At 39.8% G+C, this 18,646-nt stretch overlaps 2 protein-coding genes across 2 annotated transcripts in view; one reads left to right on the forward strand and one right to left on the reverse strand.

Annotated features, from left to right (window-relative positions):
* Positions 1-16,871, reverse strand: part of SNX10 (sorting nexin 10) — a 60,925-nt gene extending 44,054 nt beyond the window's left edge. The window contains exon 1 of the mRNA XM_060782054.2: positions 16,733-16,871. The gene's annotated coding sequence lies outside the window, so the exon portion shown is untranslated. The remainder of the gene's footprint in view (positions 1-16,732) is intronic.
* On the forward strand, positions 2,335-3,489 carry LOC137097446 (golgin subfamily A member 6-like protein 22). Its single transcript, XM_067470571.1, has one exon. It carries the CDS (start codon positions 2,335-2,337, stop codon positions 3,487-3,489), a length of 1,155 nt encoding a protein of 384 aa, XP_067326672.1.
* Positions 16,872-18,646: the final 1,775 nt, after the last annotated feature.

Below are 18,646 nucleotides of genomic sequence, written 5' to 3' on the forward strand. Positions count from 1 at the left end.
TGATAAACTAATAGTATCAAAAATAACTAATACCTCAACAAAATCTCAGGGCACTCAACAAGCTGCACAAAGGTGACAGTGAAAAATCACAAAAATAAAGTCACAAACAATAAAGCATAAATTGCACATAATCAATGTCTAAAATCACACACAAATACTCTGAAGACACACAATGTTTTGATATTGTTTTGGAACCTCCATCGTGATAAATCATGGTTGGATGAATTATCCATTTCTCAATGAATGACACTCATCTCATGGCAGAAGTACAAAAGGATGACCTAATTCAATACCATGTTCACGTGGCAAAGCACAATTAGCATGTATACATTCCTACAGTAATTACCAATGCAAAACGTAATTGTTGTCACTAGGCATATACAATAATTGACTTAAGGAGTGAGAACCCCGAGGTGAAAGAAATTAGAAAAAGGAGGCAGGATATAACCACACAGAAGACAGTCATGTTATTGGGTTGTTTTTTTCATGAAAGTTACTAAGTCTTCTAGTAAATAGGATTTCTTAATGCAGTTTCTTGTTTTCCTACTTCTAAATATGGAAATATTAAAGAAATTATTTTCCATAAGCATAAAATTGTAGGGAAAGTACAGTTGCGCCTCCACATTAGCAAGTTTAACTTGTGTGGTTTTCATTATTCATAGATTTGATTAAAATATTCTCTCTAGCAATCTCTATGTAGACTTTGGCCATGGAGTCAACTCTCTAGGGAGAATATCTCTTTAAGATTCTCTAGATATTCCAGTAAGATGATATTGTCAATTTCTGGTGGAAGCTGACTATAAATATGTGCTGGGGGAGAGATTCCAAGGAAGATGTTATCTCAGGTTTAAAAAGGCGGAAGTGGGTTAATTCACCTTTTCCCCTTTTTACAGGGTCTTGCACTCCTAACCCCAGCAAATGTGAAGCTGTATTTCCTTGAATTTTCACAAGATCTATTAGTCGCGTATTCCTGTATAGGAGGGGGTTGGAATAGCTGGCTCTTATGGTATCTTCTAACTATATGATGCCATAAGAAAAATCATTGTGTTGGACTTCCGGTGCAGGGAAATGGCGGAGAGCAGCACACACTAGGAGCTCCGTGACGGTGTGTGCACGACGGGGAGACCGGGTAGAGCAACAGCTCCCTTCCCCCTGCGGATCGAAGCAGGGGGAACTGCGGAACCGGGGGGCCAACCGACGGTCCAAAAGGGGGTCTCCTCCTCAAGAGGGGACCCCTGAAAGGATCCGGTACATGGTCCTCGAGGTACGGCGGGTCACCCCGATCGTGGCAGGCGACAGCCTGCAAATCTCTGACCGACTGCACTTTTAACAGAAGAGTAACATGATAAGGAGGTAAGGAGGCAAGATAAAGGGATAAAACTGAGAAGAAAAAGGGGTTGGAAGGAGGTCATAAATCTCTTCGAGACAAAGATAAAGAATCTGAGGCTCCTTAAGGGGCAGAAGCGAGGAAAGTCTGGGGAAAGATCGGAACGGGACAAAGAAAGAATAGTCCATCTGTTCACTCACTTTAATAACGACTGTCACAAAAAAGGGCAGATTTTGGAAAGTACTAAAGGAAACAAGATAAAGACAGAAATATCGGAATAGAGGAGATAAGAGAGTAAACAGCAGGAGCAGAGGAAGACATTATTGCTTAGAAAGCACCCAATAAACCGGGACAACTGGGACAACTTATTTATATTATATTATATTAGCGCAACTCTTGCAAATCTTCCAACAAATATACAATAGTCTTTGAGGCAAACTTTTGGCAAGGAGGAAGGAAGAGGGGGAAAATAAAGGAACAGAAGGAAGGCAGGCACTGACCTTGAAGAAGCCTGTTGTTGTGTCTTCGGCTTGGAAGGGAGGCGCGGTGGGCGGCGCAGAGAGGCGCAGCGTGACGCAGGAAGAAGAACAGTGCGGGAGGGGACACACGAGGAGCCGAAACAAGGGAAGTGACGTAAAAAGCGGGAACAAGCGAGAGGATAGCGGGGAAACACCGCGAGATCCGGAAGGGGGGAAGGAAGAGGAGGAGTGTGAGGACACCCGCGAGACTCCGGCGAGACTCCCGCGAGAACCCGCGAGACTTTGGGGAGGAAAGGTGATATCGCGTGGAAAAGACCCAAGAAGAGGAGAATTCAGGAAGAAGAGAAGGTGGATGGGAAGGGAAACATCGCGAGAGTCAGGAAAAAAACAGGAAGAAGGCATAGACGAGTGAAAGACCCACATCCAGGCACCCAGGCACTAAGGTAAAGATATTGGATCTTAAGGAAAATAATATATATGATAGAGTGGCTTGGCCTTAAGGGAGGGAAGGAAAGACAGGAGTACAGGATGGCAACAAGCAAGCAGAAAGCAGAGAAAGAGTCAAAAGATAACAAAGGAAACCAGAGGAGAATGTCAGCAACAGAGGAGGTAAATTTAAAGGAAATGATGAAAGAAATGATGACCGAAGTTCTGACGGAAATACAGACAATGAAAACGGAAATTCAAACTATCAAAGAGAGACAAGACATTTATCAGAAAATTGCCCAAGTCCAGATGTCGGAACTTAAGAAAGATATAAGAGAGGAAATAGGTAAATTAAGAATGGAGATGTCAACAATGCAACAGGAAATGAATGAGATAAAGAAGGAAGAAAAAAGTATAAAGAAAGGACAAGAAGGAATGCAAACAAAACTGAAGAACATAGAAATGAGAAACAGCAGGCTGGAGATGAAGCAGGAAGAATTGGAAGCTAAGGAGATGGAATTTCAATTAAGAATAAGGAACATACAAGAAGATACTGATGAGAACATAAAAGAAAAGGTAATAGAAATATTGGCAGAATTAGTGGAATGCACAACACAGGAAATGATGGATCGGACAGACAGGATTTATAGAATTAATACGAATTTTGCAAAAAGAAATAAAACACCACGGGATGTAATAGTGAACTTCGTAAAGAAAACAACAAGAGATGAGGTGCTGGGATGGAATAATCGAAGAAAGATATGTTACAAAGGAAAGAAAATTATCATATTAAAAGAGTTTCCAGGAATCGTGTTGAAAAGGAGGAGGAAATATGCACTGCTGACGGAAGAATTAAAGAAACAAAGGATTCGATTCAGATGGGAAAGGGACGAAGGCTTAATGTTGACTTATAAAGACCAACGCTACTGGATTAAGACGGAAGAGAGAGCGAAGGAGTTTCTAAACAGAATAATAACAGAAAGGGAAAGAGAGAAGGGCGAACATGTAAAGGGAAGAACAAAGAAGAAGAAGCGGACAGACTCACCAGAGGAGGAGGAGATTGAAAAAGAGGAGATGAGAAGATTCTCCGAAGAAGGAGCGGGAGCCCTGGTATTAAGCGACCCAGAAGAGGAGGAAAGTGAGGAGGAGGAGGAGGAAGAAGAGGAAGAAGAGGAGAGACAAAAAGAAAAAGAAGTAGAACCAGAAGGGGAGAAAGAGATAAGAGGAGAAAAAGAGGAAGGAAAAGCAGTATGCTAAGTGAACTGAAAGTCTATACGAATAATGTAAATGGGATGAACTCCCCAAATAAAAGGAATAAAATATATAATGCATTAAAGAAAAAGAGATATCATGTCATTGCGCTGCAAGAAACCCATATTATGAGTAGACATACGAAATACCTAGAAAATAAAAGACTGGGGCAGTATTTCTATGCAGCTATACAAGAAAAAAAAAGGGGGTTAGTAACGTATATAGATCAAAATATAACCGCTGAATTGGCATTTAAAGATGAGGAAGGGAGGTTCTTAGGGGTAAACATTTGGATAAATAATACAAAAATACTAATCTGTAACATATACGCGCCGAATAGTACCAAATCAAAATTTGTGGAAAGGTTGAGGAAGAGCATTGATGAACAAACTTTTGATAAGATGATAATGTTAGGAGACTATAATGGCGTACTGAATAGAGGGATAGACAGAAGTGCAAAAAAGAGTGACGGAAAGAAGAATAAAGAAGAAAAGGGGGACCTACCAAGATCTATGATAAAGATGATGAAAGAGCTATGTCTGGTGGATATCTGGAGGAGCAGAAACGAAGGAGTAAGAGATTACACTTATTATTCAGCGAGATATTGTAATTGGTCAAGAATTGACATGATATGGCTAACATCCTCTCTACAAATTAATGTATCAAAGATATTAATATTACCAAGGATTCATTCGGATCATTGCGCCCTTGAAATGGAATTAACAATATTGGGAAAAACAAGAAGATGGCGATTGGACGATAATTTGTTAAAAAAGGAGGAAGATATAGAAAGAAACAGAATATTGTTAAAAGAGTACTTTGAAATGAATGATGATCCAGAAATCTCAGTCTGCACATTATGGGAGGCCAGCAAGGCAGTTATGCGGGGAAACTTTATTCAACAAAAATGTAGGAAAAATAGGGAAAAAAAGAGAAAAGAGAATGAGATAATGAGAACTATTGAAGAAGAGGAAAGAAAAGTAAAAGCAAATCCACAAGATAAAGATGCAAAACAAAACTTAGAACAATTACATAAACAAAGAGAATTTCTGGATATGGAGGAAAGGGAGAAAGAACTCAAGTATATAAAGCAGAATCACTTTATGAATGCGAACAAACCGGGGCGCTGGCTGGCCAACAAAATAAGAAGCAGAAAGGAAGCGACATTTATTACCAAATTAAAAGCAGATGGTAAAATTATAAAGGAAGAAGGGAAGATCAGGGAACAATTTTATGAATTCTATAAAAAATTATATCAAGAAGAAAATGTAGGAGAGGATGAAATTTATCAATATTTAACAAATCACAAGATACAAAGGATAACAGATGAACAAAGAGAAAAATTGAATAAAGAAATTACAGAGAAAGAAATAAAGGAAGCGATAAATAAATTAAAACCAAATAAAGCTCCAGGTCCGGACGGGCTCACACCAATTTATTATAAGACCTTCCAGGAGGAGTTATTACCATATCTTAAAGAGATGATGAATAGGACCAGAATTTATAAAGAAATCCCAGAATCTTGGACCAAAGCGAATATTTGTTTAATTCATAAGGAAAACACTGATGAAGATCAAGTTAGGAATTATAGACCAATCTCGTTGTTAAACGTTGATTATAAAATATTTAGTTTAATCATGGCAGAAAGACTAAAAGACCTTTTGGATGAATATATAAAAGAAGAGCAGACGGGCTTCTTACCGAATAGATATCAGAGCGAAAATGTCAGGACAATTGTAGATTTATTAGAATATTATGGAAACAAACATCAAAATAAAGTACTCTTATTGGCATTAGACGCGGAGAAAGCGTTTGACAACGTGAATTGGAAGTTTTTCAAAATTATTATGAAGGAAATGGATTTGGGATTTTATTTTCAAAACGCTATCGAAGCAATTTACGAAAAACAAGAGGCTAAAGTATTGGTAAATGGGAGGGAAACAAACAGCATAGATATAAGGAAGGGGACGAGACAGGGCTGCCCTCTGTCACCTCTAATTTTCATACTCACCTTAGAAGTACTGCTAAATAAAATCAGGGAGGAAAAGAATCTGATCGGCGCAAAAATACAAGGGCAAGAATATAAATTTCGGGCTTATGCGGACGACGTGATATGTGTAATAGAGGACCCCATAAATAACTTAGAAGATTGGATAAAGACAATAAAAGAATTTGGAAAAGTTTCGGGCTTTAAAATCAACATGGAAAAAACAAAGGCAATAACCAAAAATATAGAGAAAAAGGATCAAGAAGAAATAAAAAATAAGTGGAACATCCAAATAGTCAAAAAATTAAAGTATTTAGGAATAATATTAACGTCTAAAAACTTACAACTATTACAAAATAATTATATAGAACTTTGGAAGGAGCTAAAGAAAGACATGGAAAATTGGAAGAATTTAAACTTGTCATTATTAGGGAGGATTGCCACAGTCAAGATGATGATTCTACCTAAATTATTATTTTTATTCCAAAACTTACCGATAATACGAAACCAAAAAATAATAGAGGAATGGAATAAAGACATCAAAAAATTCATTTGGAAAAACGGTAAGCCAAGAATTAGTTTTGACAACCTAACGGAAAGGAAGGAAAATGGAGGCCTCGCAGTTCCAGACTTGAATCTATACATCGAAGCAGCTGCATTGATCTGGGCTAAGGATTGGGCAACATTAAAAAAGAAAAAATTATTGATATTGGAGGGTTCAGACTTAAGAGAAGGGTGGCATACTTACATTTGGTATAAGGGGAAGAAGACTGAAAAGAACTTCGGGAATCATTTTATTAGATCTATGATCTTGAAGACATGGGAGAAATACAAATCTAGGCTGTATAATAAAACTCCACTATGGGTTTCCCCCCTGGAAGCAGGTCAAAGAAGATGCTCAGGGTGGCATGAGTGGCCAAAGTATAAAGACTTACTAAAAAAAGAGGGGAATGATTTGATCCTTAAAACTCAGGAGGAATTGATTACGGCGGAACAAAAAATCTCATGGCTGGAATATTGGTCTATAAAAGAAAAATATAAAAAAGATAAAATAATTGGTTTTAATCAAGAAAAGAACTTCTGGGATAAAATAATGGACTCCAAGAAAAAATTAGTGACAAAGATATATAGGAAATTGCTGGAATGGAAACTAGAGGCTAAAGGAGAAAAGAATTACCAAAGAAGATGGAATGAAAACATTAGGAGGAATATTAGGCAGGAAGAATGGGAAAAAGTGTGGAGAGAAAAACTAAAGTATTGCCAAGCCACAGATCTAAAAGAAAATTGGCTCAAAACAGCACATCGCTGGTATATGACCCCCAAGAAAATTGGAAAAGGGAACAAAAATTACAGCTCAAGTTGCTGGAAATGTAAAGAAGAAGAAGGGTCATATTTTCATATCTGGTGGACCTGTAAGAGGGCCAAAGAATATTGGAGAATGGTACAAAAAGAATTGCAAGATATTTTAAAAATCAATATACCATGGAAGGCAGAATTGTTTCTATTGGGCATACATGACTTAAAAATAGAAAAAAACACAGATAAAATCCTATTCTTGATAACAACGGCTGCAAGAATTTGTTACGCTAGAAGGTGGAAGCAAGGAGAGATCCCAGATGAGAACGAAAGATTAACGAAAATTCTAGAAATAAAAAATATGGACAGACTCACCTTTTTGATAGCAAGAAGTAAAGGGGTTAAGATGAAAGAAACACACTGGGAAGAAGTGATGGATTACTTCAAACAAAAAAATAAGAAGATTCTGATCTAGAAGAGAAGAAAGAGAATCAAGCAAAACAGACATAAACAAAAGAAGACGAAGAGAAGGGAATATGAAGGAAAAGCAAGAAAGAAGATTGATGAGACCTTACAGAAGACCTCGGGGAGTCAACAACATCTCTCACTCTGTTCTCTGTTTTAAACAAGAGGTGGTGGGCTCTCACTATATCCCTTCTCCTTTTTTTTTTTTTTTTTCTTTCCCCCCCCCCCCCCCCCCTAATCCAGTCTCCCTATCCCTTCCCTTTCTTTATCCCTTTCTATTTGGCTATCATGCACTATTTTCGGGGACTTTCTTAAACTAAAATTCACCGTGTTTTATCTCTCACTAGCTGGTTTTTAGTTATGTAAAATGGAAATTCAATAAAGATTATAAAAAAAAAAAGAAAAAAAAAATCATTGTGTTGGGTTCCAAGGTGCACTTACACGCAAATGCATAAATTTTCCTTTTAAAGCCAGAACATAGCAAAGTAACTTTTTCAGATGACAACACCTAGGAACACACCACCACTCCCAGCCAGCAAAGTTGTTTATTTCAGTGTCTCGTTCTTCTGGGGGCCCTTCCACACAGCCCTATTTCCCAGAATATCAAGGCAGAAAATCCCACAATATCTGCTTTGGACTGAGTTATCTGAGTCCACACTCAAATAATGTGGGATTTTCTGCCTTGTTATTCTGGGATATAGGGCTGTGTGGAAGGGCCCTGTACTATTAAGATGAGGTAGTGACTTGACTTGATCCATGTTAGTCACCATGGCTGTTGGGCCAATGAAGAGAGAAAACTTGATTTGCTATTGAATGGAAAATAACATTATACTGATTTCTGAATACTTTTCTGGCTGCAGAAAGAGCTAAAGAAATGTCAAATAAAGTGTATTGCTGTCTTGTGATTCACATGTTTCAGTGCATATATAAGTGTAACGCTTCAATGAGCAATGCTTTTTGTAGCACAGATCAGCCCAATGGGACTGTCCGAAATGGCTTACTTCAAGTAAAACAGCCACAGTACAGTCCTGACCATCTCAAATCGTGAGACATGCTGGTTGGAGAAATGGAATCAAGATATTTAAGAGTACTGGATTAGCAAAAGTGGATTTTAAAGGAGAAACATTCCTGAAGTAATGATTACACTCCTCCCTTAAACAACAGATATTGGCAATCTGTAATTCCCAGTTGAATATGTAAATGGGAAGGAGGATTGAGACAGCCTTACTATTGGGAATGTATAACCCATTTTACAACTTTCATATACCTTCACTACTGACTGTACTAGGTAAGAATGATGGAAGCTAAGATCCAACAATATCCCCTGCCACTAGTAAATAATGATAATTATTTGAGCAGCACCAAGACATTTGCTGACATACTTGGAACTTTGAATTGTTTCCTGTGGTCAGTGAGTAAATAAATGGTCTTGTTGACTGTGTGTTTCTTTGATAAGCCCAATCCATCACACAGAGTCTTGTATAATCCAAGAAGAAGAAGAATAGAATCATAGAATCAAAGAGTTGGAAGAGACCTCATGGGCCATCCAGTCCAACCCCCTGCCAAGAAACAGGAATATTGCATTCAAATCACCCTGACAGATGGCCATCCAGCCCCTGTTTAAAAGCTTCCAAAGAAGGAGCCTCCACCACACTCCTGGGCAGAGAGTTCCACTTCCAGTTCAGAAGTCCAGCATGGCCTCTGAACTGAGAACACCATGGCTCTATTCATGAATGTATTGTTATGCACTTTCAAGTTCCCTCCATCATACTGCATCCCCATTGGATTGTCTTGGCAAGATGCATTCAGACAAGATTTGCTATTGCCTTCCACTTAGGCTGAGAGAGTGTGATGTCTCCAAGGTACCCCAATGGACTTACGTAGCTGAACCATGATCCCAGTGTCCTACTCCAGCACTGAAACCACTACACTACACTGGCTCTTCTACTCACATATTTTGTTCTACAAAAAGAAATGCAAGTTTTAATATTAAACAAAAAGCTCTCAGGAAATCTGAGTAGGAGATGAACTGAATTCTATACTGTGCAACCTAAAAGGCATCATTTATATTTAGCGATAATTAAGGAATTTGTCTGGAGTAAACATTTTCTAAGCAAAAAAACCACACACCTAATAATACAGCATGTTAATACTGTGCTAAAAGCCAGGGTTTATTCTAAGCTTTTTTTCCTCCCTGCTGTCCAAGAAGCCAAAGATCTAGTACTGAGAAGATGCTTAACCTTAATCCACCAAATACCATGAGTTATTTTTCCACGGTGGATCCCATGTGATCTTAGAGAGTAAACAGGCTCAACTCTAGTTATTACTTGGATGAGAGTTGGTTAGCAAATATCAGGTGATATAGGCTATATTTCAGTGGAAGGACCTCGCAAAACCACCCCAGAGTATTCCTTGTTTAAGAAAACCCTATGAAACTCATGGTGCTGCCGTAAGTCAACAGGCAACTTGAAAGCACACACACATACATTATTCTAATGGGCTATGCAAACTGGGGTCATGCTGCAACATTAGCACAATAACAATCCTTACAGATAAATAATAATAATAATTTCCTTACTTTTTCTCATTTACTTGTTTTCAAATACAGTGTTCCCTCACTTCTCATGAGTGTTACATTCAAGGACCACCCCCAAAAAGTGAAAATCTGCAAACTAGGGACGGTATATTTATTTTAATATTTATACATTATTTTAGTAGTTATACACTATTTTAAGTCTTTATAAACCCTCCCCACAAACCTATACACTACATAACCCTCCTTGAACATAACCCTTCATCATCATCATCGTCATCCTCTTCTTGTGCACCGCAATCTTGGTCCTCCGTTTTCTCTGCCATGTGATCGTAAAGTTGCTTGGCCTTTGTCCTACTACACACACATGACAGTCCAATACTAACGTGAAATGGAAGAGCGGAGAGGGGTACCTGCACAGTGAAAATACCCTGATAAATATTTTATATTAATATTTATTGAAAAACCGTGAAACAGCGAGTCCACGAAGTAGTGAGGGATTACTGTATACCCTTATGTCCTACTGAAGTCTATATTGTCAACTGTCCCAAACCTTGTCAACTGTCCAAAATCTTGTTTTCTACTGCATCCAGTGTGTCCTGATGCACATTAGAATAATAACTGCAAGAACCAAAGGCCATAACCTAGCAGGATCAAGAAGACTTCAACTCTCATGATGGATTGGAATGATAGGAATTGTGGTCTTACTTATCTAGAGGGCATCAGGCTGGAAAACTGGTATGAGCTTTAAAAGAAAGGGAATGCTAAGCTATTTAAAAGCACTACAGAGCCATGGGAACGAGACATCTCTCTGCCACTAGTAACTGTTCCACTGTTCACAGAAACCTTCAGATCTTCCATATATCTTATTTATTCGGACCAATTATTCAGACAAGAATTGGCCTGGCAGAAGCAGAATGGGGAAAAGCTATATGACTCTGTGATATGAGCCGCAAAAAAGGAAGCATGACTTGCTGGAACAGACACAGGCAAGCCCAATTAGAGTATTTAAGAGAGAGAAAGTGTACAAGACAACAAACAATGGAAAATAAAGTTCTACTTTTCGCAGACCGTATAATCATGAAGTGAGAGAAGAATGGGGAAGCAGAATACAATTTACAAACTAGTCAATGTCTTAAAACTCAGTCACACTTCGTCCCCATGATGCATGTGTATTTGTTTTTTAAAAACATTTCCAATCAATCTATATATATTTAGAAACGTAATGTTGAATCAGACAGCCCTATTTTGCCCGACTAATATATTACAAAATACTTCTCTTTACGGATATGATCTTTCCTTTTGGGGAAAGGTTATCAGGAAAATTTCTTGTGTGTTGCAACCACCTCTGAGTATATGCTCTCAAACTAGTTGTACACATACTAGACATTAAGCTCTGAGTCAACAGAAATGGGTTCTCTATGCCGTTTCAGAAACTGAAAGAGGCATGTAGCAGCATTGGAAAGACAAGTATCCATGCACCTTCTGTTAAAACCAGTGGGCAGAGAACCTTTTAACTCTTTCAGCACTAGAATATAAGGCATACAGAGCCAACTTTGCTCGGATGCATATTTAAATTTGAATAGAATCACAAAATCATAGAGTTGGAAGAGACCTCGTGGGCCATCCAGTCCAAACCCAAGAAGCAGGAAAATCGCATTCAAAGCACCCCCAACAGATGGCCATCCAACCACTGCTTAAAAGCCTCAAAAAAAGGAGCCTCCACCACACTACAGGCACAGAGTTCCACTGCTGAACAGTTCTCACAGTTCAGGTGGAATCTCCTTTCTTGCAGTTTGAAGCCATTGTTCCGCATCCTAGTCTCCAAGACAGCAGAAAACAAGCTTGCTCCCAACTCCCTATGACTTTCAGTCACATGGCCATCATGTCTCCTCTCAGCCTTCTGTTCTAAAGACTAAACATGCCCAGCTCTTTAAGCCGATCCTCATAGGGCTTGTTCTCCAGACCCTTGATCATTTTAGTCGCCCTCTGCACACATTCCAGCTTGTCAACATCTCCCTTAAATTGATGTGCCCAGAACTGGACACAGTATTCCAGGTGTGGGCTGACCAAGGCAGAATAGAGGGGTAACATGACTTCCCTGGATCTAAACACTATAATCCTATTTATGCAGGCCAAAATCCCATTGGCTTTTGCCGCTGCATGACATTTTTGGCTCATGTTTAACTTGTTGTCCACAAGGACTCCAAGATCTTTTTCACACGTACTGCTGTCAAGACAGGCTTTCCCCATTCTGTATCTTTGCATTTCATTTTTTTCAGCCTAAGTGGAGTATTTTGCATTTGCCACTGTTGAACTTCACTTTGTTAGTTTTGGCCCATCTCTCCAATCTGTTAAAGTTTTTTTGAATTCTATTCCTGTCTTCTGGGGTATTAGCTATCCCGCCCAATTTGGTGTCATCTGCAAACCTGCTGATCCTGCCTTCTAACCCTTCATCTAAGTCATTAATAAAGATGTTGAACAGCACCAGGCCCAGGATGGAACCCTGCGGCACTCCACTCATCACATCTTTCCAGGATGAAGAGGAAGCATTAGTGAGCACTCTTTGGGTTTGTTCGCTTAACCAATTACAGATCCACCTAATCGTAGTTTTGCCTAGCCCACATTTGACTAGTTTGTTTGCCAGAAAGTCATGGGGTACCTTGTTGAAGACCTTACTGAAATTGAGATACGTTTTGTTGGCACTGTTTGCGTAGATGGGTTTGTATCGCAAATTTCATTATTTTTTGGCTTTTTAAAAAATGAATTCATTTTACACTTTATTATTTTTTCTTTTTCTGTTTCTTTTTTTCAATATGATTTTTGCACAATAAAATAAACACATTCAAAACAAGCTTGTACACTCAGAGCCCTTTCACACAGCCATATAACCCAGAATATCAAGGCGGAAAATCCCATAATATCTGCTTTGAACTGGGTTATCTGAGTCCACACTGCCATATATTCCAGTTCAAAGCAGATGTGGGATTTTATGCAGCTGTGTCAAAGGAACCCCAGACACAGCTACCCGGTTGCACAAGACATTAACACTGCTTTGCTTAATGCTTTACCTTTGGACAATCCCTTACATCAGCAAACAGAACATTAGCATCACTTATTGCTAGTTTCTAAACTCTTGTTTGTGCAGCCAGCAGTACAATTCAGACTGTCCACAATGAATATGGGTAAGAGTGCATCTCTGCTGTAAAATTAATGCAGTTTGACACCATTTGAACTGCAATGGCTGAATGTTATGGAATCATAGTAGTTGTGGCTCTTCACCAGAGAAGGCTACAGACTTTGTAAAACTACAATTGCCATGATCCCATAGCATTGAGTCATGGCAGTTAAAGCGGAGTCAAACTGCATTAATTCAAACAGAGAGATGCACCCTAGGAAAGAAAATGTGTGGCCCTCCAAATGTTTTCTACCTACAAAAGGAGATGCGATTACTATCTTTAAGATATCTAAAGGGATGTAATGTTGAAGATACAGGAAGCTTGCTTTCGACTGCTCCAAAGACTAAGGCATGAACCAATGGATTCAAATTACAGGAACAGAAAATTGGCCAAACTTTAGGTGAACTTCCTGATAATAAGAGTAATACAGCAGTGGAATGGACTAGTTTGGGAGTGATGGATGTCCTGCATTGAAAATCGCTAAATAGAGATTGAATTGTCATCTCTATGGATATTATTTGCATGGAGGGGGCTGGAATAGAATACCCTTGTAATCCTTTCAATCTTCATGATTCTACAACTCTGATCATTCATTCCTATTAGCATATACTAAAATGTGAATCTTACTTATTTGTTTTAATGCTTGGGTGTGATATCACTATTGCTATAGTCTTACAAGCTCTTTCTCCTTCTCCGCCGAAGAGTGCTAGCACTTCACCAAACTACAAGTCCCATGATTCCATAGCACAGAGCCATGGCAGTTACAAGTGGTGTCAATCAATGCATTACTTGTATATACTTCTATCTCTTCCCATATATATTTGGCAGAAAGAAAAAATACAGGTATTTCTCATTGACTGCTCTCAGGCTGTGGAAATCTCTGGCTACAAAGGCAAGGATGGCTAATTCCTTGTTGTCATTCTCCAGGCAACTGGGAATTTTCCTATTCCATCAGGTTTTTAGGAATGGACTGTGATACATTTTTAATGGTGTGCTGTTTTATATAATAATAAAAATGACATTAAATTTAAAAAAGAAGAGAAAACCTAACAACAGGATGAAAAGGACTGGAAATCAACACACCAACACAGACCTCACAACCTCTGAGGATGCCTGCCATAGGTGCAGGCGAAACTTCAGGATAGAATGTGTCTAGAATATGGCCATACAGCCCGAAAAACCTATAGCAACCCAATCAACACACCATTTATTTATTTATTATGCTTTTATATGCATAATAAATAAATATTATTATTTTATATTCTTGGTAATGTCCTATATTGCTTTTATCTTTATGTTTTTCTCCCTTCCCCCTTTGCACTTTCCTTCCTCAAGTGCCCTATTCCCCTTATATCTCCAATTCTTTTTTGCACTTAAGGACATTTAAGGACAATAAGTGGACATTTATAAGCTTTATTCTACTCAAACCCCATTTCTCCCTGTGACTCCATCTTCATTCCAAGCAATGCTTAATTTTGTCTTGTTGTGTGTTTTCTGGGCTGTATGGCCATGGTCCAGAAGCATTCTCTCTTGACGTTTCGCCTGCATCTATGGCAGGCATCCTAAGAAGTTGTGCGGTCTGTTGGAAACTAGAAAAATGGGATTTATATATCTATTGAATGTCCACGGTTGAAGAAAGGACTCTTGTCTGTTTGAGGTAGGTGTGAATGTAGCAACTGGCCACCTTGATTAGCAATTAATGTCCTAGCAGTTTTCAAGGTCTGGCTTCTTACTGCATGGGGAAATCCTTTGTTGGGAGGTAATTAGCTGTTCCTGATTGTTTGTCTGGTATTCTCCTGTTTTTGAGTGTTGTTCTTTATTTACTGTTACAACAATACATTGATGCTTAATTTTGATATGAAATATGTTAAAATAAATAAATAAATAAATAAATAAATAAAGCTTTATATTCAGCTCTATCTCCCCGAGGGGACTCAGGGCAGATTCCAGCATATACAAAGTCACATGGCAAACATTCAATGCCTTGAAACAATGAAACACAGATAAATGTAAAGGCTTCCCATTTCATCTCCGGCTCTGAGGATGGTGCTTATCTTTATTTCTAAGCCAAAACGCCTGCATTGTCTGTAGATCCTTCCTGGTCATGTGACTGGCATGACTGCATGGAGCAGTACCTATGGATCTACTCATATTTGCATGTTTTCGAACTGCTCGGTTGGCAGGAGCTGGAGTTAACAGTGGGAGCTCACCCCGTCCTTCAGATTCGAACCACCAACTTTTCGGTCAGGAAGTTCAGCAGCTCAACGGTTTAACCCATTGTGTCACCGTTGATCTTTTTAGACCTCTCTTAATAAATTGTCATGTTTTTAACTCTATAGACTGTTTTTAAGCAACACAGTGGTGCTTCCTTGTGTTTTTAATCAGATGCCTTCAAGTCATCTCTAACTTACGCAGACCCTAAAACGGATCTTTTCTAAGGCTGAGAGTGTTTGAGTTGCCCAAGATACCCCACGAAGTTTTCATAGGGCACATCTACACTGTAGAATTAATTCAGTTTGACATCCCTTTGACTGCCATAGGTTTTGTGTGTGTGTGTGTCAGGAGCGACTTGAGAAACTCCAAGTTGCTTCTGGTGTGAGAGAATTGGCAAGGACACCGCCCAGGGGACGCTCAGATGTTTTGATGTTTTACCATCCTTGTGAGGAGCCCCCGGTGGCGCAGTGGGTTAAACACCTGTGCCGGCAGGACTGAAGACCGACAGGTCGCAGGCTCGAATCTGAGGAAAAAGCACGGATGAGCTCCCTCTATCAGCGCCAGCTCCTCATGCAGGGACATGAGAGAAGCCTCCCACAAGGGTGATAAAACATCAAAACATCCGGGCGTCCCCTGGGCAACGTCCTTGCAGACGGCCAATTCTCTCACACTAGAAGTGACTTGCAGTTTCTCATGTCACTCCTGACACAACAACAAAAAAACATCCTTGTGGGAGGCTTCTCTCTCATGTCCCCAGATGGGGAGGTGGAGCTGACAGAGGGAGCGCAACCCGCTCTCCCTGGATTCGAACCACTGACCTGTCAGTCCACAGTCCTGTCGGCACAAGGGTTTATTAACCCACTTCACCCCCACGGACTGCCATGGTTCAAATCTATAGAATCCTGAGAATTGTCGACTTACAAAGGTCTTGAATCCCTCTCTTCCAAAGTGTGCTGGTTCCTCACTGAACTACAACTCCCAGGATTTCGTCGCTTTGAGCCATGGCAGTGAAAGCAGTACCAAACCATTCATTCTGTGACTTTGATGCACCCTGAGACTGTAGGAAATGCCAGCCAAGTGCTTGTTTTGTTCTGCTTTTGGTCCTTAAACTAAAGAGCCTTAATCCAGGGAACGGAATGAATCACTCCTCAGGCCTTTCCTGGAGAGGAGTGATATTCTTCTCACATTCTCTTCTATTTCCTTTTCCAACCATTTTGGGCAAAAAGTTGTAAACAAGATCCTTTCCCAAACACTGACAACATCTACAGAGGGAATGGACAGGAGCTGTATGGACAGGGAAAGAAAGCTAAGGACCTCGTGAAACTGCCGCTTCCATCGTATTCAGTCAAACTGTACTCATCTGCCAGTGTAGATGGGCTTCAGAATGGGTCTGGGTTCCCTAAAGGCTGGGAAAGAATGCGAGGAAGGAAAGAGCAGGACCAAAACTCCCACCCAGGAACGGGTGGTCACTAAATTCAGAGACAGACACCCTCCTAAAAGGGAAACTACCCCCAAAAACAACAAGGCGAGGCATTCACAGGCTCTTCTCCCCGAGAGGAAAGGCTGAGGACTTACCTTCTTGCTGATGTTGTTGACACTCTTCTCCCCGCCGCGGGAAATGAACCCAAGCTGATGAAAGGCGGCGGCAGCGGCGGGCATATGGACCAAGGCTCCGCAGCCACGTGACTCCCGGCGAGGGGGAGGAGCCAGAGGAAAAGGGGAGGAGCCTCTGGCGCCGAGGAAGCGCCGTCATTCGGCACGTTGCCGCTGGAAGGAGGCGCTGGAGAAGGAAGGCAGGGGCGGGGAGGAGCTGGTGGCTTCTTCAAAGGGCAATATTAAATTAGATAGATAGATAGATAGATAGATAGACAGACAGACAGACAGACAGATAGATAGATCTAGTTCCAACAGACCTCACTACCTCTGAGGATGCTTGCCATAGATGCAGGCGAAACGTCAGGAGAAAATGCCTCTAGACCATGGCCATATAGCCCGAAAAACCTACAACAACCCAGTGATTCCGGCCATGAAAGCCTTCAACAATATAATGTGGGATTAACATAACTCAAAAACCACTGGACGAATTGACACGAAATTTGGATACAATAGACGAGTGTCTATCACCCATAAACACACACGCATGCACACATACTCACAATACCCCAGCGGAACAGGCTTTAAAACCCAAAAATTACACCATATATACATATACACATACACTCATATACATATACACATGCACACATTCATACACAAGTATATATATGCACAAAGCACACAAATATACACATACACACGTATATACATATACATGCACACATACATATATACATATACACATGCACACACATATATTTATATCACATACATACATATATATGTGGATGTATATATGTGCATACACACAAATATGCATATAGACAAGCACACATATACATAATATGCATGTACACATATAAACACACAAATACACAAATATATATACACACACACATATACACACACATATATCCACTCACACACACACACACACATATATACACACACAAATATACACACACACACACATATATATATACACACACACAAAACACATATACACAGACTGGGCCACAGCAACTTGTGGCAGGGGATGGCTAGTACAATATATATATATATATATATATATATATAGCTACTTTACCTTGCAATGGAAATAACTAATGGGATATTCTGGAATTGACAACTGGAGGCTTCTATTTGACTGGGTTAGGCCTCCAATCTTTAGCCCAAACCTGTCCAAGCTGCTGAACCTACTTGGAAGTCAACATTCAGCACCATGGATAGCTAATGTCATGTTCAGATTGAAATCTGACACCGCTACTGAGGCCTGCTCTAGATATAAAATCTAGATTATCGTCTTTGAACTGGATTCTATGACAGTGTAGACCAGGCATACGCAAATTTTGGCTCTCCAGGTGTTTTGGACTTCAGCTCCCACCATTCCTAACACCTTCGGGTCCTTTCCTTTTCCCACTCAAAAGAAAAAAGAAAGGGCTGGAGACTGTTGGGAGTTGAAGTCCAAAACACCTGGAGGGCCAAAGTTTGCCCATGCCTGGAGGAGATTCACATAATCCAGTTCAAAACCAATAATGTGGAAGGGGTCTGATATAGAAGTGATCAGTTGCCAGCAAGGCTGTAACTGGGGGAGGGAGGAGTTCAAGCCCCCCACCCCACTCCCCCCACCCCCCAAAATTAAAAATACTTGTTTTACTCAGAATTTTAACTGGTTAACTGGTTAAAGCTTCAGTTAGCATTTTCCTTGATATTAGTGCGTGCTTGTTCTGTCATATTTTCTCCTGGCTTACTTATTTTTCACATTCATTCTTTTTCCCAATAATGTCATTTCTACCCATTGAATCATTGTGGGAAGAAATAACTGGAAATCCCTATATGTTTTCCCACATTGTGAACTATGCTAAGGATGATGGGGAGAAATTATTCATGTCT

This window comes from Anolis sagrei, chromosome 6, assembly GCF_037176765.1.
Source record: "Anolis sagrei isolate rAnoSag1 chromosome 6, rAnoSag1.mat, whole genome shotgun sequence".
In the NCBI taxonomy this organism is placed as follows: Eukaryota; Metazoa; Chordata; class Lepidosauria; order Squamata; family Dactyloidae; genus Anolis; species Anolis sagrei.

Bases quoted from the DNA above. Each gene is read 5' to 3' on its own strand.
- LOC137097446 (XM_067470571.1), top strand. From the start codon at position 2,335: ATGGCAACAAGCAAGCAGAAAGCAGAGAAAGAGTCAAAAGATAACAAA.